At 40.9% G+C, this 22,844-nt stretch overlaps 1 protein-coding gene and 1 long non-coding RNA gene across 2 annotated transcripts in view; one reads left to right on the top strand and one right to left on the bottom strand.

Annotated features, from left to right (window-relative positions):
- LOC148401792 (metabotropic glutamate receptor 7-like) overlaps positions 1-12,408 on the bottom strand; it is a 93,001-nt gene extending 80,593 nt beyond the window's left edge. The window contains exon 1 of the mRNA XM_088368605.1: positions 11,151-12,408. Within this exon, the coding sequence (XP_088224731.1) occupies positions 11,151-11,654 (504 nt within the window). The 5' untranslated portion in view covers positions 11,655-12,408. The remainder of the gene's footprint in view (positions 1-11,150) is intronic.
- Positions 12,409-14,296: 1,888 nt separating this feature from the next.
- Positions 14,297-22,844, top strand: part of LOC148401791 (uncharacterized) — a 22,317-nt gene continuing 13,769 nt past the window's right edge. The window contains exon 1 of the long non-coding RNA XR_015857082.1: positions 14,297-14,322. This is a non-coding gene — a long non-coding RNA (uncharacterized LOC148401791). The remainder of the gene's footprint in view (positions 14,323-22,844) is intronic.

Raw genomic sequence — 22,844 nt, 5'->3', positions numbered from 1 at the left:
GTTGCTAGATTGAGCACCTCAGCGTTTCACTCGTTCGTATTGATTTACACTCAATTGAACTGTTTGCTTTTTTTGCCAATTAGCATAAGATACGTTTTGCCGTGTCGTGATTGCGGGACTTTTCAACGGATAACAGAAATAAGTAGCCCACCCATGAATGATTTAAATCCCCACCGCTGACCGCAACGTCAGTGCTCTTGGTGATTGGCAATCATGTGGCGAGAGTGAAACGGTCAAAAGTGTAGCTGCATTTCTCAAAGGCTGATGCGTTGCTGCACGTTGCCACAAGTGTTATCAATAATTCAAATGTGGGGGGTACAGGAAGGCTTAGCAAATATTTAGAAAATGTGCATCTCACCTTACAGAACCGTAAGAATAACGGCATTATTGCTCTACACCACTTTGCTTTTACAATAAATAATTATTTACTCTATAACACTATAAAAATTATTTATTCAAACTACATATTTTTCTGAAAACATTTTTTTTTCATTATTCATTTCAAATTATCGTGGTTGCATTTGCCATACAAGTTCATTTTTAGAAATAAAAAAATGAAGCAATTTGTTTGTTTTGGTGTTTTTCAAAGTACAGACAAACCAATAAAGTACCAGATCAATAAGCAGTATTAGTAGTCGTAGTGTCATGAAAATCTTCGTGATACTTTGTAGCAGAGCAGAAAAGCCTCACAATGTCCCAGCCGCTCTAGGCTTCAAGCAGATTTCTTAAGCTATTTTTTTTTATCTTGTGGCTCAAAAAATGTTTGTGTAGGCATAAAGAAAATGGTGGCTGCATTTAGCATTCCAACCACGGTTGTCACACTAGAATTGACAATCACTTTTGACCTGTTACTTATTGAACAGCTAGATGCATAGGCTAAAATCAATTCTGATTACAAAAACTGAAATTTTAAAAACCCTTTCCAAAGGCAGAGCACAGGTAGACACGAACGGCTTTCATGTACTTTTTGGTATTCTCTTTGGTGTCTGTCTTTACCACTGTCCTCTGAATAGATCAGGCTATGCGGTTTCAGTCCCTTCATCAATCACAGTGATGATTCTGAGAGAAAGGAGAGATAAAAAGCCAACTGCAGCCTGTCAGGGCCATGTGAGTAGAGGACGCCAATGCCTCATTTAGACAGCAGGTCTGAAGTGGCTCTTTCCCCAGACAGGGGGACAAGAAAGAGTTCACCTGCATTAAATAAAGAAAAAAAAGTTTTGCTACTGTAGTCGCAGAAAGAGATGCGAGAGGACAGCAAGCATCACTCTGATCTCGTCGAGATGGATACAAGTGAGATTAAGACTGACAAAAGGACAAAGTTACACACTCCTCTCAACCGGAGTGCATTCAGAGGACATTCCTCTCCGAAAATGGCTGCAATTTCAGGATATGTTTTTTTTTTTTTTTCATCAGGTGTGCTACTTCTTAAAAACAGTTTAATAGTTTGATTGATTTTTTTTCGTCTCTCTCCTTGTGGTTTTGTTGTCTTCATTCCTAACGCAGCGTGGAAGAGGGTGAAATAAAAACATCTTTGCAGCAAATCGGCTTCACCATAGCAACACTATTGATCAACCCTCTTGGGTTTTCAGAAAAATCCATCGCTCAAGTCAATTCTGCCACTATTAAGAGTTCAACAGATACTCATAGACACCAATAATATTTAGGGTCAGGCCATCAAATCTACAATCACTATTTTGCTTCCTTGATGGTGCACTTATTACAAGGGGGAGTCACTGAATGACCTTATCATAGTAACTGAAACAAAAGCTGGAAGTGGGCTAGAAGAAGACAGCTTAGGGAGTTGTCATCGCCTGCATGCTCCATTAGTAAAGCGAGAGATTTACACTGAAAGTTCATTCAGAGTTTATTAGCGTTGGGCCGATACAGTAAAGCCTAAAATGATTCATACCCTGGACACAGAATCAAAGTGAGCCCAAGCGGGCTTTCGATTTCTGTTTGTTGAATGCCCTCTGTCTGGGCGGGAGAAAAATGGAAATGGGATATGAAAAAGTTATGTTAGTAAATTATTCACCGTGGATGATTTTTTTGCACTTTTTTTTTAAAAAATGTATTCATAAATCGTCTGTATTGGCCAGTTTTGGGGGAAACACATTTTGCATCATTCCAAGGCAGTTGTTGCCAATATAATATCTGCACAAGAGTAGTACAGTAAGTAAATTGAAAACTGAAACAAATGAATTGTTTCATTTCATCCACATTTCTGTGTCATTTCAATAGTAAAGACGTCCATTCAACAAGAACAATTTCATTTGAACTGGTCAAGGTTAGGAATTCTTTTATGTTTAACTACTCATAGAAATAGTCACAAATACTGACTTTCACATTTTGCTTCATTTTCAATATTGAAAAAAAAAAGAAGCTACTGATACTGCTCGGAAATTTGCACTTAAAGGCTTAGCGTGACGATCATTTCATTTGTGACTGTATTGCACTTGAGAACACGGCAAGAAACATAACATGACATGACACGAGCATGAACAACCCCTACGAGAGCAGGGCAAAAGTAAAGGGGAATAAATTAAAAGCATGTATGGCTCTACCCTTTCAAGTCTCATGTTAATGTTTCATAGAGGCATCAAAGTGTAACTTGAGGGTTTTACTGACTTCAGACTGTTTTAAAAAATAAAATTCTTAGTGAGTAGCTGATAAGCAATCCAGGTTGACAGCTGGGGTTTGAATCCTTTGCCTAATTGTCCAGCCAATGGAGCCACAAAAACCAAGAGGATGAATGATGCCGTGGACTTGCCAATGGGACTAAAAGCACGTTAAATATTATGATGGTCACTTTCCACTAAACAGCTATTTGCAGCCGAGCCCATCATCATGTTTCTAATTCAACAGAAAGAGCTACAGCGTGCAACGGCAAATCACAAGTAGTAACACGACAGGCTCTATTTTCATGACTGGCGCAAATCCTGCACGGCACACAGCACGCTGTAAATCTGCGGTGGAGGCAGATTAGACAAGATGTTGGTAATTTCATTCTCGACAGGTCATTTGAAAAAGGGCAGTTTGCATCCTGGTGCGTGTGAACACAGCGTGGATTAAGAAAATCAAATTGGCTCGACTAATGTGGTGCATTGACAGCTCGCATGGAAAAATCTCTATGCAGAAAAGGACGTGACCGCTTGAAAATCAATAAGATGGTGACAACCATTTTCCGAACCTCATGTCTGTCTTTACCTGATTCTAATTCACCCGAGTTGCACTAAGGCCAGCTGCACCACTTAATTGTGGTCCAAGCCGGTGTAACTTTACACTGACTTCCTGACATCAAATCATCAATTAATTTAAAGGACACATCCTCGCTGTGCTAGATATCCCAGCATGGCAGAATGGTTTGCCGAATTGACAAACAGGTGCAGAGATCCCTGAGTCTGCACAAAAATTGGACATGCAATGTCTACCAGCCATCTTACTTGCAGTCAAACGAGTGCACGCAAGTTTGCACACTTGCAACAGCATCCGTGTGATATTTCAAGCCATTAGATATTTTGTTATATGGAGATGTGTTTTAAATAATTAATCCGCTGTACTGGAGCCCTGCTGCGGTTCTCATTCCACTGCAGCAACGCACTCTCAGCCAACAGGCATAAGAGATATGCTCACAAAAACAAACGCTAACGCTCTTTGAAATCACTGGTGCAAACTCATTTCATTTGCTTGCAATGATAGCACCCAGATAGGGTGCCAGCATTTTGACTGAAAATTCACATGGGTGCGCCTCCATTTCCAAAGTGATGAAAGCAAGGTGGATTACCCATAAATCAAAGTAACAGGGGTAAAAATATGTCATTAAAGAAAAAAACAAATCTAGAGGCCTTTGTAATCACGTATAATTGCACAAAGTGGCGCTGCATCTGATTTAGCAACCCGTACATCTTGTTCAGATATGAACTTTACAAATGGTCCGACTGAAAGTGAAGAAATGAAGAGAGGAGGCCGGTAGTTGCTTCAAGCGATTCCGGCAGCGATTCCGTTGTCATTTCCTAACAAAGGCAACATGCTGGGCACAATTAATCATCACTGCTTTGATTGAAGGGGGGAATAGATTTAACGTGGCCAATCCCAAATATTCCCCAGTAGCCAATGTCTAAAATATTTCCTCAAATTATCCACAAGTCACACTGCAGACAAATAATAAGGGCCTATTTTAGTGCGCTCATAAAAAAAACAACATAAAGCCAACCAATTCTCCCTTCTGCAAAGCAGTGACTCTACATTTTACCCTTTTACCACATTTCCAAATTAAAGCAGGAAGAAAGTAACTTCTGCCATTCATCTTAGAAATACCGTTACTGGATGTCAGTGCCATTAGCTACGTTATGCTAATGTTGTTCTTTCTCTCATTTATCTGACTGGTAAACATCACGTTTTCTTCATTTGACCCTCAGCACATTTCCTGTTGATAAAGCGAGCACAGTGGTGCCCTGAGATCCGAGTTAAATGACTTGGGGATTTTCAGAGATACGAGCTGTCCTTCACCTTTGACTTAACAGCAAATGGGTGGCAGTAAACACAACTCAACCCGTTTTACAAGAAGCAAGAAGTTTGGCAAACAACTAATGTTCAAAAAAGAAGCTTTGAGCTGTTGAAGGGCAATCCCAGATGGTTTACAGGTAAAGAGGGCTGCAGCTAACTATCATTTTAATAATCAATGAATCTGTCAATTCTTTTCAATTATGACATTATAAATTATAAATTTCCATCCCTTTAATCAAATGCAGGACATTATGTCAGAAGCACAAGCAATTATGATTCAGTCACTGGTTTGGATTGTAAGATTCCTCAGAAAATAAGCAAACATGACGATTTTTTGTTTCCTATGTTTGCAAATGTCTAACTATGAGGACGGCAGGAATCTGAAAATATTTACTGTTACCTTCTGCACATAAACAACCACACATCTTTGTTGTCTGCTACCTTGATGCCAACACATGCAATCAACGAGCAAACGAATATGTGGTGTTTTAAAACCGAAGTCAACTCCAACATTTTCTTTCCAATAATATGTTCCTTGTACCCGCACTGCTCTAAATATGGCATTCTGATTAATATTGCATTCATGGAAGGTGAGTAAAGCAACAAAATGTACCCATTTTTATCTACCTCAGGGACAGACATTTTGTTACTTGATGTCGACTGAAAATGACATCGCAGGTGTCTGGTGACAACCAATGACAGCTCAGCTTGAGAAAACTGGTGAGACAATACACCAGAGGGATGGATCTATGAGCTGAATTTGAGTGTTTGGAGTGTGAATTAAAGTCCAACTTAAACTTGCACCGAATTGAGCTTCTGACTTTTCACCCCTTCTGCTCAGTAAAACCAAAGTAGGGGCCTGGGGCACTGTCCATGGTACTGAAAGCTAGCACACGAGTGCTGAAAAACAAAACATCATCACGCCTTCCATCCATGATTGGTTGTAACCTGAGACCTGAGATGTCATTTTCTGTCGACAGCAAGTGTCAAAATGGCCGTCATTTGAAAGAGACAAAAACAAGTTGATTTTGCCTGTTTAATTCATATTCTACAAACGAACCAATACAATGACTGTGTTTTGACTAGTTGTGATGCACAGAATATATTTTTACAAAGAATTGTTTAACATTTGAAAACAAACAATGCATCGACACATGCAGGCTAAGTAACAATAATGATCGGTAAATATTCTTTATGCTCTGAAAAGCAGTGAAAACCTCAAATTATGCCGTCATAACTGTACTACTTGTGCACAATAGAAGTAGCAATGACTCAATTATGCTGCACACATTGTTTCATTCTTTAGATTCCATTTAATTATGAAAATACTGTCAAAATTAAAGCACTAACCTTTGGGGATAATTTAAATTTATAGCGTATTTTAACTCAATTAACAGTTTGATTTACTTCCTGTGGCGGTGCAGCAAAACTTAGGAATGACTGGCACGTCATTTTACTTTCAGTTTTGCCTGCTTGATGCCTGTTGGAAAAATCAAAGAAGTCAAACACCACATTAATTGTACAACTTTGGTTTGTCATCTCAGAGAAAATTACCATGACACCTAACAAATAAACCCTGCTTGAGGTGAATTAAACATGTGAGCAAGAAGTTTTGAGAACGGTTTCTATGAGAAGAAAGAAAGAAAGGAGCCCAAAATTGTACAACTGAATCAGCTTTGATTCTTTATTATGATTAGTGTTATTATCATTATTATTATTTTCAATAGTTGTGTGTTACTAGAGAAAAACTGTATTCAATGATAAATAAAAGCTATTAGAACAGTCCTGAATGAAAATATACTTTTGACTTGATGATTTTACATTGATTCCAAGATTTTAGTGAAATAAATATCTGTTACAAGCTTTGCTTGCATAAAAAAAGTAGAAGTAGAAAAATGTGGAATATTGGGGAAAAATGTGTGATGAATTTGACAATGGACAGTGTTACTTTGTTTTACATATAGAGTAAAATATAACTGCAAATTTTTTGATTGTTAGTTCATTCATTCACAGAGCAAATTTACTAAATGTAACTCCTGCATTTGTTGTAGAATCTCGTGTGTGAGAACATTTGGACAACGTTTACTGGCAACTTGTGTCCCAGTGATTAATAATGATGACCAGTGAGGCAAAAATAATAATAGTAAAAACAACGTTTTATGTATATCATAAAGAATAGAGAAGCATATGTTTATGCGAAGGGCTTTTTATAGTTGTTTTGGACTACATTGCTCTTGTGACAAGACATCTTGATAATTAGTCATCAAGTCATAATTTTTTATGTTAATATAGACAGTTCTTGTGTATATTCTTTAACATGTGAACTTATCTGATCTTGCAGTCTATTATACTGGGTATTATTGTTGTAGCTCTGTGCCCAAATAGGTTTTAGGACTTTATGATGATAAGTGTATTTTGTATTTATGAAACGTATACTGCATAATAATATGGAATGAAATCTGTATAAGATTCGCTTAAAAACATTTCTTCTCAAATTGTCTGTTTCCAAAAACATTATCCAAATGTGTTGCAAGGCTGACGAAAAATTTCACATCAGAGAAATTCGTAAGCATATCGAAGTGGGTTTCCACATCCAAATAATCCATCACTGTGCGTGTTGCTGCTTTTGATCATCTTTATGTATGAATGTGATAAATATCTGCCATGTTAACTGCTCTTTTTTTTCCTGCTTTCTTCTCTCTTGCTCGCTTTTTCTCGCTGTCTCGCTGTATTTTTTTCTTCCTAAATAATATATATATATATATATATATATATATATATATATATATATATATATATATATATATATATATATATATATAGGAAGGGAAAAAAATATCCTGTTTGGTTAGACATCAGCTGAGACAACAGCTGAACTCAACTCAGCAGTGTTCGACCCTAATGAGAAGAAACAGAACGGAAAATGGATTGATGGATGGATGTATGGATGGATGGACGGCTGGACGGACGGACGGGCAGGCGGACGGCTGGAGTTTTGATTATTATCAAGCTGGTACCTTCTCTTGCAATCTGCCAAGGGGAAAGTGCACCTAATGTTTGCCGTTTCTCATTCTCTCACTTGCCCTTTACAACGTAGCGCGCGGTGACTGAAAAGTAACTCCCCAATTATAAATGACTTATTTATTCATGTGTTGTAACTTGGTGTTCTTGATGTTTGTAAAGTTGATTTTTTTTGCAGGAAATAAGAAAATCATTCTTTCAACATGAGGTTATACCTAAATTGCGAATTCTCGAACAATTTCTTAAGTCACCCGGGATTTGTGGTTTGTAAAGTGGTGTCTTGTGACCATGCGAAGTCATCTTTCCCCTTTGAAATTAAAGAAAATGATGTGAAAAAGTTTGTCAGACTATCTCACTCACTGAATATATTCACTCACATTGCTATTTTGTTGGACACGCGAGAGCAGTCTAAGACAAACATCCAGTCGACCGCCGCTATTCGGGGTCAACGACCGTCAATGGCAAAAATCCAATGACGGCCATTGAAATGCATTGGGGAGAGAAACTTTCAATCCACAAAGAGGGAAATAGTGTGTGGGGGGGATGTAAACCCAATAGATATTAAGAAATATGAAGATATTTTGAAAATATTGGGGTTGGGGTGCAAATATGAGAATCTATGGGTGCCGGAGTGCCTAACGGCGGCAATGGAGGGGTGGACTGTAGACATACTTGGCTCCTCTTAACCTTCTCAGTATGGCTAGTTACTCCAGAGGACAAAGAATAACTGTATGCCTATGAGTATTACATTATCTTCTGTTGCTCCACCATTTGTACTCCGATATCCGTTGCTTATTGGGTAACAGCACCTCCACAAACTGTAGATGCAAATTGCTCGACCATCTGTGGTGTTTTGCATTGTCTCTTAGCATTAGGCTAGCTGAGGCTTCACGGTTGTCTTTGTTTTATGAGTGGAAACAGTAAACTTCAGCTGAGCATGGCAACAAATGGCCCGAAGCATCTTTTTGAGGGGTTGTAAATGATCTGCTGTTGCTTGTTATGAAGTGAGTTGTGTTGGGTCACCTGCCACCATACTGTACAAGTCGCATATGTCAAATTTGCACTCACAAATCAAAGCAGAAAAATTGTCCATTAGGCGTATCTTGAAAATGTCATAAGTGAATCACTCGTCAGACAATCGTATCTGTAGGCACCACCACCACAGGTGTTTTTTAGAAAACAGGGAATTACCCTCATATTATCTTTCTGTTGTTTTCAATGTTTTTTTTCAACCAACACTGATTTTCATGACTATGTAAAGGGGCGGGGCACTGTCATAGTAAAAAAAAACAACAAAAAAAAAACATTGTTGCAAACTTCCCATCCTTGTTTCTAGTCGGACGAGTTTAAATCTTAATGCAAAATATTGGCATCTGCAGAAAGTGATTATCTCGCAGGGAATAGATTTTGGTGCCGATCCAAACTACAGCATCGTCTGGCATTGGTGGAGGTCAGTGATCTGCTGAGTGTCATTATTCTATAATAAGCATCTCCTGCATGTGTCTACTCTCTTGCCACTCCAATTCCCTTCTGAATTTGGCCGTGCTCGGGACGAGTCCGCCTGTCAGGGCCCATTCATCAGCACTTGGAGAGGGACTGCAAGCAACAGGAGCTGTTCTTTCAGCACCACCCGGCAATGCTCCTATTGTGTAAACCAGGGGTGCCCAAGTATCCCAAGTCCAACTCAGATTCAAACCACCAGCTCATCAGCAGGTTTTGCAAAAGCCTGATGACAATTATGGCAATCTCCACTCAACTCACTAAAATTAAGACGTTTCTTGGTCCCTCAAAATAAATTTGTTTCACCAGCACTCCCAGAATATTCGAACATGCTTAGCCTTCTTCAACTCAACAATGTTAGGGGAAAACTACTCTCAATGAGGCTCCCACTTCAGGGTGCGTTGAATTCTTATTTAGACAATTTCATAAAGCCTTTAGCATGTTTTTGCCCCCAGGTGGTTGGGTGACTGCTTGTTGAGAAAGTCCTTGATTAAATATGCAGCAGCGCCTGCATTTGAAATGTAAATATCGCAGACAATCAGGTTAATTTAATCGTGGCAGTCAAAATCTTGATCATGAATCTAAATCGTTTAATTGTGCAGCCCTGGAAGCCAATTTTTTTTCCCAATCGAAATCACCAGAAATGAGTAAACAAAACAAACTGAAGATCAAGAGTGATGAATCCTTTTTAAGTGAGTCTCTCCTACACTTTGATGTTTCCAACCAGTGATTCCCAATTGCTGAGCTGCGGCACCTCAGTGAGTCATGAGAGAAATTATCCATCCATCAATTTTCTATACTGCTTGTCCTTATTAGGGTTGTGGGTGACTTTGCATCATTGTCATTGTGATGTGCAAAGACACAAAAACAAGGTAGGCAATCCAGACATTGGACCCCAAATTAAAGGGGATCTGAGAGACGGCCCCACATTGGCTCACTTCAACGTCACCGTTTTAGACACTGCAACGACAACACATTGGGAATCCCCCCCACACACACACACGGGGCACCTTACTCGCTGTTACTGGCTGGTAGGAAGTAGGGGACCCTGAGATATTACCTCTACAGATGACACCACTGGAAAACCCCATAAAAATTTCAACATCATGTTGGGATTCGGAATATCCCGAATGGGGATCCCTAATAGCGAACTTGGTTGCAATTTTGATTTTATCATTCTGCAAATTTTGTGGGTTAGGGTTTGTTGTAGTTTTTATAATGTGTGTGAACTGTACTCTCTGGGTTTGTAGTTAATGTTATTCATTCAATATGTTATTTACAGTGGTGCCTTAAGATAGGAGTTGAATTGATTCTATGACCAAGCTCATAGCAAACAACTTGTATTGCAAATTATCTTAATTGAATGGAAATGCCATTTTCCCAGTACAGCCTCCAGCATTCAACAAATCCAACAAAACCTTTGTAATGTATAAAATGACACTCAATTATAGTATATTGCACATTATGAAAAATGCAGTAAATAAATATAATGGCAGGAATATTAAACCATTTTAGGCATTTTCTGCTTCAATTCAACAAACATTGTGCTGCTCCACCTACACCTTGGCTACGTGGGGGCAGTATTATGCACACATCCAGAGCTACATGAAACATCTCAGTTCCTCTACGAATGCCGCACTGATGCTGTTCATTAGTACATCAATACAGTTTCCCCATTATATTAGTGTTACACTATTAAACATTTTTGTTGTTGTTTTAAACGTACAAACGGGAGTGACGATGAATAGCTTGAAGCCTCTTTTGGAAGAATATCTGCACAAGTGGTACTTGTTCTAATTTGAGTTTTCTGCTACCATACAGCACTGGTATCTCAAAATCTTGCTCGCAAATCAAAGGGAAAAAATGATGGGTCCTTTCTTAAAGAACTCGTAAAGAACTGGTCCTTGTATCTAAAGTACCCACAGATTTTGCATTTCTTTTCTCTCTCTTTCTTCCTTCTTTTTTTGGGTTTTTTTTGGGGGGGGGAGGGGGGATCTAGAAAAGCCCCTGAGTAGGCAATACTTTTGTGACATTTTGGGTATATTTTTCAAAAGTATAATGAGTATATCGATCGCCACAAAAAAAAAAATTGCGAAATATCGTTTCCAAGTGTACTTTCCACTTGCCTGGAAGAGGCGTAGGATGTTGGCAACCATGATCGATACCGAGCTCGCGGAGGCTCCGACGACTCCCACCACTTTTTCAGGCTTGACAAAGACCGGCGGCTCCCCGTTGGTGCACCTAACATCTGAGGTGTCCTTAGTGATGAGGGCCTGCACGAAAGTTAGCGACTGCTCCAGCGCGTAGGTATCCCTCGAACAAGTGTCCAGCACCCGGGCGCCCAGGGTGATGTTGGGCAAGAGTTGCTCGTCCTGATTGATTTGGTCCAGAGCGTACATCATGGCTTCGAGCCGCTGGATGCCGTTCTCCTTCTTCAGGTCCCCGCACGGCGCGCCGTCTACCCCCCTGGCGTGCACCGGGAAAAGTCCGCCGAGGGTCAAGTGGCCCTCGGTCCGGATCGAATGCGGCGCGTACGTCTCCTGAGCCACAGCCAAATCCAGCGCAGTCCGCATGAGGCAAAACAATCTCCACACGGAGCCCAGCTCGGCGAATAGAACGGGACGAGCCATGTTTTAATATTAAATAAAAATCGAGAGATGAATGGTGCAATCACGAGAAGTTGTTAACGCGAGGGCATCGTGGCTCGCTCGTCACCGCGGAGATTCAACAAGCTGGGCAAGAATACAAGCAAGACGCGGTCCGTGAAGGAGGCTCGATGCGCCCATTGCCTCCTCGCTGCCAGCTTGTTGAATGGCGAAGCCTCTCGTGGAAATTTTATTTCAACTCGACTCCGGCCGCGTCCAACTGGGGTTCCAATCCCAAATAACACACAAAAAAGAAATCAGCGCGCGCAGTGAACGGCAGATGTGGTCAGTACTTGAATCTGAGCTCCTGCAGAAGTCGGTGACATTCTTGTTGTGGAGCAACTCTTGCGCGGAGGTGCAACATCTCTTTCCCACTGGCTTCAGACAGAGCCGAGGGAGGGGAGGGAAGGAAATTATAGAAAGAAAAGACGAGTGCGCGCTCGCTTCGTCCACTGAGCGGCGTGAAAAGGAAAATGCAGCTAATTAAAGCTTTCCTCTGTCGCTGCAAACGCTCGCGAATGAGTCACGGGCAGGCTTGCATGGTGTACAGCCCCCTTTGTTGTTTTTTTTCCCCCCCTCTTATTTTCCACGGAGGACGTTACTTGGCTTGACTGCGAGCAAGTCAAATGACGAGCGTACAGCCTGGCACTTCATGGTTTTTAGAAAGTAAGCAAACTAGACGACGAGCTGAATAATTGCTCTCCGGAGATGCAGCACATCTCGGCATGCAATCTCTCCGCACTTCCCCGCCCTCTTTTATTGCCACGCGAAAGTCGATTTGACGGTGACACGCAGTTTAAAATCGTGACGACGACTGCCGAGCAGGGATGACAACGAGAGCTTGTCTCGAGCTCCTCAAGTACTTTTCTATTCTTCACCGTGGACCTTTAAAGGGGCGGGGGGGGGGGGGGGGGGGGGGGATAGGGTCCAGCCTGCATGGTCTCCAAGGCAACGCGTTTTTCACCAGACATCCCTGATTCATCCTCCACGGTTCACACACACAAGCACACATCGATAGGAATTAACCACATCTATAGGAGCAAGAAGCCCCTCACAAAACACCATCCTCACCAAAAAGTGCACAGATGGTGCTTTTACAAACCTGACCGACTTCCCAGCAATTTCATGTGCAAGCGTTGGTCAGGGAGTTTCTTGGCAGAGCCGTTACATTCTAAAAAGTTACAGTATTATTCAAAGGAGAGAGCAAATCCAATATCGTTATAGGTAGGTTCTATTTGGGCAGTGTTTCCCAAACTTTATTAGGCCAAGAACCATTTGGAAATTCTAACGGCACACAACCAAGCAAAAACATTGGAATAAATATATCGATATATAGAATATAAATATTATAAATTGGATTTTAAAGTGAATTTCCTTCCTTTTAAAACCCGACATCTCAAACTGACGGCAGAAAATGCATCAACATTTACGATATCTTCCGTTTCTAGTTTGGTCTGTACAATACATCACAAAATCGGCAAAAGTGATCTTTAGTTTTTCCATTAAGAGTTAAAGCAGGTGTGTGTAAATGTCTTATATACTCAGTGTGCTTTTGCAGAGGACAACAAAAATCTTAGAATATTTACTCTCGAGAGAATTTGGACAATTTTAAGTTGAACACCGACTCTAACCAATTAATCTTTTGACAAAATAGTTGTTGATTCATTTTGCAGCTGAGTGTTTGTTGATTAATTGACTGATACATTGCTGCTCCTCTAATTAAACAAATAATTAGAATCTAGTAAAGTCATGTTATTGTCTTCCAAAATAGGATTCAGAAGCGTTGGAGCCTGTCATGTAGTTGTCTTGATTTATTTTGGACCAATGTCAGAAGCTGGTGCTACTATTTCCCAAAACAAAACAAAAACCCCGCTGCCAAGCCTTCCACGTCAAACAAGTGATGCAAAACAGGACAAACATGATGTTGCATTAAACAGCTTTCGAATAAAGACATATCTTGTTGTCCTTGCCAGCGATGCACTGTTGAATGGTAGATTTCATTCTTGCAAAAGTTTTTTTTTTAAGGGAATGATGTAACATTGGAACCTTTCCCATGGAAAGTAATGAAAAATGTATGACGCATGGACGTGGGTGTAAGGAGGTATCCAAGTGCTCACATCACATGCATGGCTGCATGGCCTACATCGTCCACAAGCGGAAATCTTGCAGTTTACTTGTGTACATGCAACTTGCATGCACCAATGGACCAGTAAGTTTATTTCTTCTTCAACAATGTCAAGCTTGGTGCACTCTGTTTTTATTCTAATGCAAATGATGGATTCCACGACGATTGGCCGGGACTCGGCTACTTTCATTCCTTCAACGGTGCAAACACAAATTCTACCTGTGCAAATTCTAAGAAAATACCAAAAGAAAGAAAACCACCCACGCGCACAGCTAGACTGCACTTTGTGAGAGACCTGTGCTGGGTGTGAAAATAGGGACTTTTAACTTTGCACTTCAACTTCAAGGTACGTACATATTTTACAAGGCACACCACAAAACAAAGAAGTAAAACACAAGTACCATAGAGACGACCTATTTTGTGACACCAATTTGGTTGGGAATCTTTGATCTAAAGCAGTGGTGTCAAACTTTGTTTTGTCGAGGGCCACTTTGTAAGCGCGGTTTCCCATGGAGGGCTGTTATGACGGTGAGACCAAATAAATATTTCATCGTCCCATCAATTTATCACATACTACTCAAAAGATTAGTAGGTTACGAGATTTGACATCAAATGACAATTGTAGCAGTTTCTTCGATTATTGTTCAGGTTATTGTGAAAAAAAAAAGTTCAAAATCTCAGTTATATATTGCACATGGCAAAAATTGACAGACATGATTTGTTTTTGCGGGCTACATAAAATGATGCGGCGGGCCATATCTAGCCCCCGGGCCTTGACTTTGACATCTGTGATCTTAAGCAAGGATGAGAAACTGGTGGCCCTCGACAACACAAACAATAAAATCTTGTTTTACATATATTCAATGTATTTAAATGTGACGGTTCTCAAGCTGGCAAACTTGCCCGACTTCATTGACAGATGGTGGCTTCAAATTGTGTATTCAAAACAATTTGTCTTTGTCTGTTTTTGTGCCAAAAGGTTAGAGTTCTAATCACATATTTTGTTGGTTACACTATTGGCTGCATGATAAGGCACTGATGTAATTATCGGAGCGAGTGAGAATCCAGTATTCACACAGATAACATAACACTGTGCACTCTCACATAAGCTGTTGTCTTGGAAACATGCATATTTTTCCATACCTGGAATTCTTATTCCATACTTTCCAGGTTGGTTACACAGTGTGTGATTATTTTGTTGTTTGCTACAAACACTTTTGTTGTTGAGTTGGGGTCGTGGATATTTCATACATGGATTGAAAAATGCGTTATCACAAGTGAAATATATTCAGAACTTATATTTTACATGTATCAACATATTTTGTCATCAGCACTGATGAGTAATTGTGGCTTCTTGTGGATTTAAGTGGCCCATCCTGATTTAAAGTGTCAATAGGCGTAAATATCTACATCACTAGTCAAAGTTGCCTAAACCACATTTGAAAAGGAAAGAAAAAATCATAAATTCCTCAAAAAGTGCTTTCATCTTCATGCAATCTATACCAATCACCACCAAAAACTATATATTATCGAGAGAGAGTGAGAGCAGTGCCTTGAGATATGAGTTTAACGCTCATCAATCAAAACACTTGTCTCTCAATTCCCATTAAGGGCCATTAATCTGTTCCAACACCCCCTCACCCAATTTGTTCTAATGCATATTTTTATGAGGGTAAAGAAAAAAATGTCAGTTAAATTGTATTTTACAAAAACACGCAGAAATTATATCATTAAAGAGAAAAAAAATGTTTAAAAAAATTGTCTTTTTGACTAAATGGTACTCGTTCAGGTGTGCCTGCCTTGGTCGCCTGGTGTCAGTAAAAGACAGACGGATGAATGTACTTTGATTGATATGTTATTATGAATCCCACTTCTTGCTGCAATATGATTGGCTGCAGTTCTTCCTGGATGCAGCAGCCAAGCAAAATGTAGTGGGGGTATTTACTGTCTATAAGTGTGACTCATAAAGGCCTCCACTCCTCTCTGATCATTGATACGGCACTAATATCAGTTGTAACAATATTGTACTGAGCAGCCAGAGAGGTCTAAAGCTTTCTTATGTTCTAACAAGCTACATTTCTGCTTCCTTACCACCATCATACCCCTCCTCCATAAAAATGTAAGAGGATGATTAGTTCACAGAATGTTGCAGGTCTTTATATTTTAAAGCTTTATTACAGGAGTTTTCTTAAAGATTAGTTTTTAGCAATAAAACAATATAAAGTGACGATACCGCATTCATGCAGCAATCTGCAAGGCTGCAGTTACTAAATAAACACACAGCAAAGGATTACGGAATAAGTCAATTTGCTTATTCAATTTGGTTGAGTTTCTGTATGGTGTTTAAAAAAAAAAAAAAAAAATGACATCGGACCCCGCTTTAAAATCATGCTGGTCCCATTCATTTCTGTTCAATTAAAAGATTAGAAAAGGCAATGTAGCACTAATTGAAACACGCATGTCCTATTGACATTACAAGCTTGGATGGACACATTTCTAATTAATTAAGTTGAATAGTGACTAATTCAATCTTAATCCTGTCATGCAGTGTATTTATCTCCATTAGCTTTTTGAATATTTTACAACAGGCAATACATGCAAGTATGCTAACGCCGAGCATGCTAATATGGGCTCGGGTGCACATTGTGTGCACTGAGTCAGGGATTCATGACACACACAGGGAGAAAGTGTGGGAAGAAGAGTCGTGAGAGGCGAAAGAGGCAGATGGCCTCCTCTAATGCGAGCACGCCGAGACAGGCAGGCGAGCGCGAGAGGGAAGCAGCAAGCTTTTCCACAAGTGACAGCCAGAGAAACTGGTGTCGCCACGCACAGCATTAATTTCACCGCTCGGACTCTCTGCTTTAAGCGCCCAACTCCCACTTCCACTGTCAGCTGAAAGGTTACTTTTGAGAAATGGGGCCCGTGCCATGATTTAATTCACTGACTAACCTCAGGAAGAGGGGTCTTTCCCCAGGGGAGGTGCTGTGATTTAGAGTGAGATTATACCTTGGATTGGATCTTCTGTCTTTCTCTTTCCTCACACAGTGGCGAAGCCGCCAGACACGCAGCCACTCAAAAGAATTCTATTTCAGTTTCGTCATGTAATGAATTATCAAGCAAACACAGGCCGCTGGAGACCGCGTGTCGTCTTATAATCCATTATAGACATGAAAGCAAAAGAAAAGATGCGGTTTCCATATGCCACAGGTGCAAAACAATTCAATATATCCGGCACTAGATAGATGATGGTTTCCTATGAGAGGGCGGGGCCTTTGTTTCAAGCATTCAATAACATGTCTGCTCAATACAGCCTTCTTCAAGTCAATTACAGCGCTGGCACAGAGTGAACAACGGGCAAAGGAACAATAAAAAGTCAACCTTTAGGACAAGAAGCAATACGCTCTCCTTTCAGGCTGACGTTGGCCACAATGGGGTCTGTCTGTCAAATTAATTAACCTGGAAACAGGTTTAATTCCCAGACTCAAATGAAAAGGCCGTCGAATCCACAGGAACAAAATAACTCCACAGCAGAAGGTAATTGCATGTCGAGTTGATTTGTTTGAAAGCATACAGAGCACCGACTTGTTTGGAGTCCCGCATATTCTGTGTGTGGAGAGGTGAGGTGTTAATGTTAGATCAATGCAGGGCCAATGTTACATTAGCAACATGAAGGTCAGTACGTTTCAGAACCCCTGCGTCTTCAATGCGCGCCATCTGCTCTGGAACAATAAAATAAATTGGGCTGTGTTTTTATTCATCTCTGTCAGCAGATTTGGCGCCGATGTGAGGGGTGGGGAAAGGAAAAGTGGAAAACAAGAGCGTCATTTTACAACCCCGTGGAATGTTTACCTCCCCGTGTTGCTCATTGCAAAGACAAAGCGCGTCCACACTCTCTATGCTCTTAATTATGACCCTAATCCATCTGTCATACCTGCACCAATGTAATTATGATTCAGTCCAGAAAATTCCGTGAGCTCAATATCCACCGACACGCTGAAATATACGAAAGATGGGCTCATAATGCACAAGCAACCATTGGCATACAAAAATACAACGGGACCTTCTTTTCACCGGTGACATTTAATCCGACATGCTAGTCGTGAGCACGATTGCACATAGCGACATTTTATTGTTCTTGTAAAAACTCGGAAGTTGGGTCACTGGCATCTCAAGGTACCGAAGAGAAAGCGAACCGATCACTTATCACAACTAGATTAAGCTTCATGGGGCAATGGTGTGTTGTAAAAGGGGAACTACCCCCCCCCCCCCCCCCCTCCATTTTGAAAGAAAGAATACTTGGTATGTGCCAGCTCTAGTAAGAACACAGGGCTCTGATGATTGCTTTCATGAAATGAGTTCAATGGGACAATTCATCAACGCAAGGGTGGTGTGCCATGGTGACCGAAATTGTTTTCAGTTGCAATCTGCAAGTGACATCGAAGGCACAAGTAGCACCAGTGGGCGCAACGTCTTGACGTGAAAAAGAACCGCTAAAAGCAATCCAGATTAACTCACGAATTCAATTAATAAGTAGGCTACGCAATGCTCGTGTATGTAGCATTTTGCTGATGAATATTTATCAACCGTCATCGTTGATAAAGTGTGCAGAAATTGGTGAACATATGTCACAATTTCGCAAAAAGAGCTAAAAGCGGTATAGCTGCAATATTTCAAAAAGATATATTTTTTTTAAAGTTAAAAAATACTTCTTAGATTGAAGAAAATAAGCCGATGAAAGAGATATGGACAAGCTTTGACATCTTGGGTGTAGATTCCCTTTAATCATTCATCTTTCTTTCTATTGCGAGTTGTCAAAATCTGTCTTTGCGTGAAACTGTTTCAAAGAATGGCAACCACTGGGTTACACAACAACAAATCTTACCAGTTACACAGGGATGTGATCTTCAAGGCTTAGTTATTAAAAGTGTCTTGTTATTTTCCCCACTGGCGAGACATCTCTCTGATTAGGAGCCTGCCAGGTAATGATCAGCAGTATTACATGTGGCAGTTTAGGACAAAAGGGTGCTGACCTTCCACCCGCAGAGTTGTGGATTGTTGCAGAGGGCCTATTAGTGGGTGACTTAGCCTCTGTTCTGATGACCAAATTCACGCTCCAATAGCCTCACACGATAAATGGACGCAGCTGTGTTTGTTAACCGAGAAGACTTTGCAGCCACAAATTTGATAGTGATCGCAAATGTCTCTCACCTTGTGGCTGTTAATTTGTTGGCTCTCAGAGCAGTGTCTTCACCTACATTGTGTTAGCTGAGGTGTGTGTAAGGGGAGGCGATAATTGAAAAATTAGCAAGTCCAAATCTGAGACCATGGTCCTCAGTCGGAAAAGGGGTAGAATGCCCTCTCTGGATGGGGGATGAGATTGATGACGAGTATCTTGGGGTCTTGTTCAGATATGAAGGAAGGATGGAGCAGGTGGATCAGTGCAGTAATGCGGAATCAGTATCGGGCCAAGGAGCCAAGTCGGAAGGTGAAGTTCTTGATTTTACCGGTCAAGCTGCGTTCCTACCCTCACCTAAAAGATCCTGGATACAATCGGTCGAAAATGAGTGTCTTCCACAGGGTGCCTGGGCTCTCCCTTAGAGATACGGTGAGAAGCTCAATCATTCAGGAGGGGCTTCAGATTCGAGTATTGGGACGAGCCAGCATCTTGAGAATGAGATGAGAAAATTCTAATCGCGTCTCAATCCTCGGGTCAGAAATCACAACACAAATCAAACTTTCATTTCAATGCCTTGTTCCAATCCAAGTTCCATATATTTTGACTGATGATCTTATACAGAAGGGCCCACAACATGTGAAAGTAAGCTTCCAGCAACTCAACGTCGACTTTCTGAAGTTTCTGAAAGAGACTAATGTGCACAATGGGCTTATAGCAATTCTGAAGAAAGATTGCAGCCAAACAAATGGATCTCCTCAAAAGTAGAGTGCTGTGGCCGAAGTTGCACAAAACAATTTAATTTACCGAGTCAAGGCTGAGCAAAAACATGAGCTATTTTTCAGCATGTGCAAAATGGACAACAACGATGAAGCATTGAGAACGAGTCACTAACGTATTCTGTTCAGGATCGAGGCGTGCTGGAGGATCTCCCAGTTGACTTTGGGCAAGGGGACAACCTAAATTGTTTGCCAGTCAGTCGCAGGGTACACAGAGAAATAAAAATTCACACTCACATTCACACTGTTATTGAGTGTACCCAGACCGCCTGCACACTTGAACTGATTTCCCGTTTTCCAAATTGCCGATTTTATTGCAAATGCACTGCGGTATTTTGGTTCATTCAACGCTACTGCAGGAGAAAGTGCTCTTGTTGAAAATGTCATTTTCAACTGTATCAACTGAAACTCATTTCAACATACAAGTAAGTGCTGCAGTGGAAAGCAGGTCTTTTTTTTTATGCGAGATAAGTGCCCTGGACTTGGAAAAGGTTATATTGAGGTGCGCTCACACGCAAATGTACTCAGATGCAAACATTTGGAATAAGAATTAATTCAGCTCTCTGCTTTGCTGCTGCTCAATTCATCATGGGAATGAATCTCAGACTCATTAGGAAGAAATTAACAAATCTTCACACATAGCTATCCCACATGACAGAACGATAAATCACTTCATCGTGAACAGATGCCATTTACGGTCGCCGCTCCTGCGCTCTGGCACCTTCTCTGACTTGAGGCCGTATGAAATTTCTCGAGACCCGAGTGAAATCGTGCCCCATTTTGACCGAGCCCGAGGACTGTGCAGCGTGACAGTAATCCCACGAGTTTATCTGTCCGCGGAGTTCAATGCTTCATGGTCCCCCGTGATCCGCCCTGTCTCTCTGCTTCCCTCTGGACTCCTAATGGCCCAGTGGAGCCCTGTGGAAACCACGGGTCACTGAAACAGCATTTTCCCCGGGGCACATCCATTGCAGGCACACTGGGTGCTTTTTTGGGCCAGCACAGCTGATCTCTCGAATGCAGAAAGAGACGCAAAGTGGGGCGATTCATAAATTCATATCAGGCCGTTTCAAAGGGAACAAGGAGATGATCGTGGTCGTCACGGTCGGGTCAGTGAGCCTGCTCCTCGAGCGGCATCTGGTGCTGAGGAACTGGCTCGGAGTAACAGTGACTATACTGTTTACACGGTTTGGAAGGAGCAATGATTGTGTGTTGTGGTATTTAATAGCAGGCTGACAGTGCTGAGTGAAAGCGAGCGATGTCAACACAAAGCACAGCACAATGTGCAGAGCAAAGAGACGTCTTATGGTTACTCAGGGATTGAATAAAGCCCAGCTCATTTTGCTGCATGGTTTCAGAAGCTTTCTCATATTTCAAATACAGAGACGCTAATGGGCATTTTATATCCTCTTCACACCTTTCAGCTCGTTTTAAGCTCTCCTCTGTCATGATGCCATTTTCTCAACCAGCTGGAATTTCTTGCTTTCCAGGGGATGATCAAATCTAAAACTCAAAGGCCATTGGAAAAGGCAACAGCATGGAACGGGGGGGTAAAACCTTTCAGATTTCCCAAATCTTACACTGTGAATAAATTGGAAACTAAAATGGTGCTGGAAATGGTGGCCAGCCCATTCTCCAGGAAACTGGGTCCATGTTTTTTGTATTTCTTCTGATCTTTCTCACTGAGGAAGACATCAGGACCAACGCTGAAACTATTTATCAGTATCGACATCTGGAATAAGAAAACATGCCCATCCCTCGTTCCTTAAAAAACTGCCAAACAAAAGCAGAGCGGAGACGCCTCAGGAAGCTATGATGCAAAAGTTACGTGGAATGATTTCTGCCCAACAGGTACAAGTAAATCAATTTTACATTAAATCTTGATAAATTGCGCCCCCACCCCCCCACCCCTTCAGTAACCAAATATGTAATATTCAAAGTGCAAATGCTTCCTTTGGCAGGAGCTCTTAATGGGCTCCCACCCGACTGTGTTTTGCCATCCAAGTGAACACAGCCTCCAGCTATATAGGCTCACCTGGCACCTTCCCTTGAAACATTGCCCCATGAATTAAGTTGTTGGCCTAACCTGTGTTGAACTGAATTTGCATAAAAGATGATGAATGGCTAAGGTGCATGAATCACGAATGAGTCAAGAGACGTCGTGACTGAGAGACTTCAAAACCTGACAAAACTAAAATCTGTCACAACAAAAGCAGCGCATTTGGAGGGTTGCTCGGCATCTTACTCAAAATGCTAATGTTTGGCATTTCTCCTCTAAGGTCCTAATTACGTCTACCTAGTGCCTGAAGCTCTTCAATTTCTGCAAAGTATTTGCGAAGCAATATCTGCACTACAGCAAAAACAGAATAATGATTTTGTAACAAAATTGGTCAACACGCAATGCTTAGGACCATCGACAACATTATGCTGCCTCTTCAAAGGCAGCGATGGCATTTGAATGTCCAATAATAAAAAGAGCCTGCAGCTGTATAAGCTCATCTTATTTTTATGTATTGTTGGCTTCACCTTAAAGTTGAACTTAATTTGCATGAAAGTCTGTGATTAGACTGCAGGTCTGTAACCTTTAGGAAAATTAATCAACGCAAACCAATGCGCAGGACTATCGTATAAGTGAGTGAATTTACCACTAATAACGAAAAAATGAAGATAAGTGCAGTTTATAGCCAGAAGAACAGATAAAATAGGCCTGACTCTTTTTATGCTGGAACTGGAAGATAGAGCAGTAAAGCATCAAACAGACCATGCAGACAGCCTCTCAAGGTCATCATTGACTGAATAATAGAACATTCCATTCTTTCTAAATACCCTTGTTGCTGCTAAGGCAGACTCAAATTTGACAATTTATTCAGGTGTTCAGAAAGTCACTGTGCGCTTATTAATTTTATTAATAGACACGTTTGTAAAATGGAATCGAAAAGGTACATTGAACCGTATAAAGAATGAGACGCTGTGGCCGGCATTTGTTGCATACTAACCGGCCACAACTTTACACATTTGCACAATATGATTCGTTAAGTATTAAATTGGATCTATTCTGCCCTTACAAAGGGAATATAAATCAATTCTGATTCTAAACA

The sequence above is a fragment of the Syngnathus floridae genome, chromosome 2 (genome assembly GCF_059516105.1).
Source record: "Syngnathus floridae isolate MCC-2025c chromosome 2, RoL_Sflo_1.0, whole genome shotgun sequence".
Taxonomy (NCBI): Eukaryota; Metazoa; Chordata; class Actinopteri; order Syngnathiformes; family Syngnathidae; genus Syngnathus; species Syngnathus floridae.
This window is presented reverse-complemented; position numbering and strand designations above follow the sequence as displayed.